General features: G+C 50.8%; 1 protein-coding gene across 2 annotated transcripts in view; it reads right to left on the bottom strand.

The window, feature by feature from the left end:
- Window positions 1-436: 436 nt before the first annotated feature.
- The window catches only part of TEDC1 (tubulin epsilon and delta complex 1), an 89,354-nt gene continuing 83,790 nt past the window's right edge, over window positions 437-6,000 (bottom strand). For both annotated transcript variants that reach the window (XM_054210567.1, XM_054210568.1), the window contains one exon: window positions 437-1,651. In XM_054210567.1, coding sequence (XP_054066542.1) covers window positions 1,292-1,651 — 360 coding nt within the window. In that variant the 3' untranslated portion in view covers window positions 437-1,291. The remainder of the gene's footprint in view (window positions 1,652-6,000) is intronic.

The raw sequence follows: 6,000 nt of genomic DNA, 5'->3' as shown, positions 1-6,000 counted from the left end.
GTTCCACTGGGTGAAACTGGGGCAAACAGCCCTCCCTGCATGGCTCTACGCTGCCGTTTGCGTTGCCGCTCACTCCTGCAAAACCTGCGTGGGAACCCACACGGGTGGTGCAGATGAGCAGGGGCTGGAAGCATCTGAAGTTTAGTCTGTGCAGCAGAAACCAGGAGACCTGAGCTTTGTCCCCCCACTCCCACCTGCACATGGTCCCCCTGCAGGGCAGCAACCGTACAGATGCCTGGGAAGAGGTCCGGAAAGGTTCCTCACGTTTGGAAAGCTGAGTGAGCCAAGAGCAGCTGGGAAGCAGCGACACCACCAAGCTGGGGTAGCAGACAGAAATCCAGATGAAGGAAAGGCCATTGCTCATAGCAATTCACAAATGAAAAGCAAACAGGTTTGTTTTTTTTTTTTTAATTTATTTATTCCTGAAAGTGTACAACTAGAACATAAAAATATTCCTTGGTGAAAGCAAAACAGGAAAGGGTGGGAAATGAATGCCAAGTGAAAAACATTTGCATGTTCCAAGGGAAGAAGCCTCCAGAGACAGAGCCTGGAGACTCCTCAAGCTTAGAAGTTAAGGTCATATTTCTATTTTACAGAAACTTCCTATAGCAGATCCATAAGTTATCTCATCGTGACTCATAACTCGGTGGAATGGGCTTCTAGTTTGTTCTCTTTGAGAACCCAATTATTTCAAGTGCATCGCACCAATAAATGAAATCAGTGTACTACTTTATTTATTATTAGGCATTTATTTTTCCTCACGGTGACTGCATTATAGCTGCCACAAATACGCAAACCAGCTGAATTAAAACAGCACACTTTCTTGAACGTTTCCAATCTCTCTAAGCTTTGGTTCTTTGCATGTTCTCCAATACCTGGATTATTCTGACTAATGAACTCTTTCATTTGCTAGAAAATATTGAATGCAATTAGTACTTCAGTGTGCAGCCTCCAAGTATGCTGTGCCTAGCAGCTGAGCGCTGTGAAAGAGCCCAGTGCTTGGCAGAAGAACTGGAAATCCAAAAGATAACAGGGAGATTTACGCACGCTCCCACCAAGGCCTGCTGCAGAATTTAATTGGCAAGGTTAGCAATAAAGGGGCTGCAGAAAAACATCACCGAGGTTATGGCCCCAGTGCAAGCCACAAAGCAGTAACAAGTTACGATTCTCAGGCTTAAAAATTAGAAATCACATTTGGTTCCTCACCTCGCGCTCCCCCACACCAAGCTGCACAATGTGTTCTGATCCAGTCAGTCTGTTCCTTCGCTCTTCTCAGTCCAGCTTTATCTCTTCAAGGGGGGATGCAAATCACTCGATCCAAGCCTTCCGCAATTTCATCCAGCCTCCGCCGGCACTCCTCCTGCAGCTGCTTCAGCTCTCTCCCCAGGCTGGCCTCTCTCAGCTGCAGGTCCCTGATCACCTCTGCAGCGCTGACAGCTGAAACAGGCTCCTTGGATACACACCCGTCGAAGCCCGTTTTGCTGGCAGGATGTTTGCTTCTGAACACCAGTCTGCACGAACCGTGCATTTTCTTTTTTTCAGGAGCACAAAGGGATATAAGATCTAGCAGTTTCAGTTCAACGCTTTCCTGTATCTTTCTAGCAGCAGCAGAGAAGCCCTCCTTCTCTAGTTCTTCCTCTCTTGTTTTCACCTGTAGAGAGAAGAAAGAAAGGGTTAAAAAAAAAAAAGAGTAGGGTAGATTTCTGTCCTGGTTCCGGTGGGGATAGGGTTAACTTTTCCTGGTATTCCATGCCATGTGAGCCACGCCCACCCTGAGCTGCCGGGGGAGGGGGCAGGAAGTTGCTGCTTAAAAGCGGGCTGGGGCGGCCCGGGTCCGGCCGGCGAGCGGCGAGCGGCGGGGGGAGCGGCGGTTCCGTAATCGCGTTTGTATATTCCCCTATCCGTGTTGTTGTTGTTGTTGTTGTTGTTGTTGTTGTTTGCCTGTTCCCTTTGCTGTTCTATTAAACTGCCTTTGTCTCAACCCAAGAGTCTTGCCTTTTCTTACGATTCTTCCTGTGTTTGGAAGGCACGAGCGAGCGACACGTGGTTCTTTGTTGCCATCTGAGGCTAAACCACGGCAGTCCTTTTGGCGCCCAACGTGGGGCTCGAAGGGTTGAGATAACGACAGAATCCAACTAGAACGTGGAAAAAACGGTTTTGGTTTTTTTTTGTATGCATTTATTTTATTAGGTAAGTAGTCACTGGTCATCATGTTGCTTGGTTTGTTCTCATGGCTGTGTTACATAAATTCCTATATGGCTTATGTACTCCCTGCGATGCTGTTTACCATGTCTGGAACAGGGATGAGGATTATCATTCTGCTGTCCTGTGCGATATCTGTTTATGATATGATAACATCACTGTTCAGACGGCTATTTTGGGGTGTTTATGCGGTTTTGCTGTCCTGTCCGTACATTGGACACCGTCTCTCAGAATTTGTTAATAATTTCCCCAGCCCTTTTGCCTCCCTTTTCTCCTTCGGGTCAGGTATGACAGCTTTTGAGAATTTTGAATATCCTTGGGATACTCAAACTAGCGTGTTCGTAGTGCTATGTCTCCTGAATACGTTCCAGGTCTTGTTTTGGGTTAAGCGACTATTTAAGACTACCACCCGGAGATCTGCTCCGAGGCTGGATAGTCAGGGGTGGCATGGCATGTGGGAGAGCATGGGCAGGTACCTAGAGAACTACTCACCTCCAATGGTCTGGGACTTCACCCCTGAACAATTACAGGACCCTGATAAAGTGGTAGAATATTTGAAGGGAAAATGCTGTGGCTATTCTAGAGAGGCACAACTCACCGCGCTGTGCTGGGCCCTGGCCAGTATCTACCAGGCACTGCTCAGAATTATGCAGCACCCTCAAGGGGAAGAGATGGAAACCAGACCTGCGGCGGCCCCTGCAGCCCCTGCTGCAGCCCCTGCTGCAGCCCCTGCGGCGGCCCCTGCGGCGGCCCCTGCGGCGGCCCCTGCGGCTGCTGCAGCCCCTGCTGCAGCCCCTGCGGCGGCCCCTGCGGCTGCTGCAGCCCCTGCGGCGGCCCCTGCGGCGGCCCCTGCGGCTGCTGCAGCCCCTGCGGCGGCCCCTGCGGCTACTGCAATCCTTGCGACAGACACTGCGGCTACTGCAATCCTTGCGACAGACACTGCGGCTACTGCAACCCCCGTGGTAGCCACTGCCACTGAACCAGGGAACCAACCCATGCCAGTATCAGTTGCCCCCATACAGAAGAAGAAGTACACAAAGAAATCAGTTCGCTTAGTAAGAGATGATGATGAACCAGGGCCATCACGAGAGCAGGAGGAAGAGGCAGAACCAGAGATAATTACTCGATCCCTATCCTTGAGTGAGCTGCGGGATATGCGAAAAGATTTTAGCCGACTTTCAGGCGAGCACATTGTCACCTGGCTGCTCCGGTGCTGGGATAATGGGGCCAGTAGCCTGGAATTAGAGGGTAGGGAGGCCAGGCAGCTGGGATCCCTGTCTAGGGAAGGCGGCATTGACAAGGCGATCGGGAAAAAGACCCAAGCCCTCAGCCTCTGGAAACGACTCCTGTTAGGCGTGAGGGAGAGGTACCCCTTCAGCGAGGATGTTGTATGTCAGCCAAGCAAGTGGACTACCACGGAAAGAGGTATCCAGTACCTGAGAGAATTAGCCGTGCGGGAGATGATTTATTATGACTTGGACAATGCAGACTTACCCACAGACCCTGATGAGGTGCGATGCACAAGGCCCATGTGGCGGAAGTTTGTACGGAGCGCACCATCATCATATGCCAACTCCCTGGCAGTAATGGAATGGAAAGGTGAAGAGGGACCAACGGTGGATGAGGTAGCTGGCCGGCTCCGGCGATATGAAGAAAGTCTCTCTTCCCCCCTTGTCTCAGCTGTGGAGAAACTGTCGCGGAAGGTCCAGCAACTTGAAGAGAATATGTCCTACTCCCCACCTGCACGGGCCAGCATCTCAGCTATTAGAAGCAGGCATTTCCCCACTCAAGAGAGAGAGTACAGAGGGTACACACCACGAGGCACCCTGTGGTTCTACCTGCGGGACCACGGAGAGGATATGAGGAAGTGGGACGGACAACCTACTTCGATCCTGCGGACACGGGTACAGGAGTTGCAAGGAAGGACAACCACAAAAGGGGATCCCTCCAGGAAAAGTGCCGCCCCAGTTTCCAGTGGGCCGTTCCCCAGACAAAGCAGAAGGCTTGATCTTGCTTCTGATCCTCTTGAAGGAACTTCCAAGTCATTTATGCAAGAAGTGAGTAATGGATACTATGACCAGTATTAGGGGGGCCCTGCCTCCGGCCAGGTGGAGGAAAGGGATAACCGGGTTTATTGGACGGTGTGGATTCGATGGCCTGGCACATCAGACCCACAGGAGTATAAGGCTCTAGTGGACACGGGTGCGCAGTGTACTTTAATACCATCAAGCTATAGAGGGGCAGAACCCATTTGTATTTCTGGGGTGACAGGGGGATCCCAAGAGTTGACTGTACTGGAGGCAGAAGTGAGCCTAACTGGGAATGAGTGGCAAAAGCATCCCATTGTGACTGGCCCAGAGGCTCCATGCATCCTTGGTATAGATTACCTCAGGAGAGGGTATTTTAAGGACCCAAAAGGGTACCGCTGGGCCTTTGGCATAGCTGCTTTGGAGACAGAGGAAGTTAAACAGTTGTCTGCCTTGCCTGGTCTCTCAGAGGATTCTTCTGTTGTGGGGTTGTTGAGGGTCAAAGAACAACAGGTGCCGATTGCTACCACAACGGTGCATCGGCGGCAGTATCGCACTAACCGAGACTCTCTGATTCCCATCCATGAGCTGATTCGTCAACTAGAGGTTCAAGGAGTGATCAGCAAGACTCGCTCACCCTTTAACAGTCCCATATGGCCGGTGCGAAAATCTAATGGAGAGTGGAGGCTAACTGTAGACTATCGTGGTCTGAATGAAGTCACGCCACCGCTGAGTGCTGCTGTGCCGGACATGCTAGAACTCCAGTACGAACTGGAGTCCAAGGCAGCCAAGTGGTATGCCACGATTGATATAGCGAATGCATTTTTCTCAATCCCTTTGGCAGCAGAGTGCAGGCCACAGTTTGCTTTCACTTGGAGGGGCATCCAATACACCTGGAATCGACTGCCCCAGGGGTGGAAACACAGCCCCACCATTTGCCATGGACTGATCCAGACTGCACTGGAACAGGGTGAAGCTCCAGAACATCTGCAGTACATTGATGACATCATTGTATGGGGAAACACAGCAGAAGAAGTTTTTGAGAAAGGGAGTAAAATAGTCCAAATCCTTCTGAACGCTGGTTTTGCTATAAAGCGAAGTAAGGTCAAGGGACCTGCGCAGGAGATCCAGTTTTTAGGAATAAAATGGCAAGATGGACGCCGTCAGATTCCAATGGATGTGATCAACAAAATAGCAGCTATGTCTCCACCAACTAGTAAAAAGGAAACACAGGCTTTCTTAGGTATTGTGGGTTTTTGGAGAATGCATATCCCAGATTACAGTCAAATTGTAAGCCCTCTGTATCAAGTAACCCGGAAGAAGAATGATTTTAAATGGGGTCCTGAGCAACGACAAGCTTTTGAACAAATCAAACAGGAAATAGTCCATGCAGTGGCCCTGGGGCCAGTCCGGGCAGGACAAGATGTTAAAAATGTGCTCTACACCGCAGCCGGGGAGAACGGCCCTACCTGGAGCCTCTGGCAGAAAGCACCAGGGGAGACTCGAGGTCGACCCCTAGGGTTTTGGAGTCGTGGATACAGAGGATCCGAAGCCCGCTACACTCCAACAGAAAAAGAGATATTGGCAGCATATGAAGGGGTTCGAGCTGCTTCGGAAGTGGTTGGTACAGAAGCACAGCTCCTCTTAGCACCTCGACTGCCGGTGCTGGGTTGGATGTTCAAAGAAAGGGTCCCCACCACACATCATGCAACCGATGCTACATGGAGTAAGTGGATTGCACTGATCACGCAGCGAACTCGAATGGGAAACC

The sequence above is a fragment of the Rissa tridactyla genome, chromosome 8, assembly GCF_028500815.1.
Source record: "Rissa tridactyla isolate bRisTri1 chromosome 8, bRisTri1.patW.cur.20221130, whole genome shotgun sequence".
Classification (NCBI taxonomy): domain Eukaryota; kingdom Metazoa; phylum Chordata; class Aves; order Charadriiformes; family Laridae; genus Rissa; species Rissa tridactyla.
The sequence above is the reverse complement of the archived record's forward strand: the minus strand, read 5'-3'. Positions and strand labels throughout refer to the sequence as shown.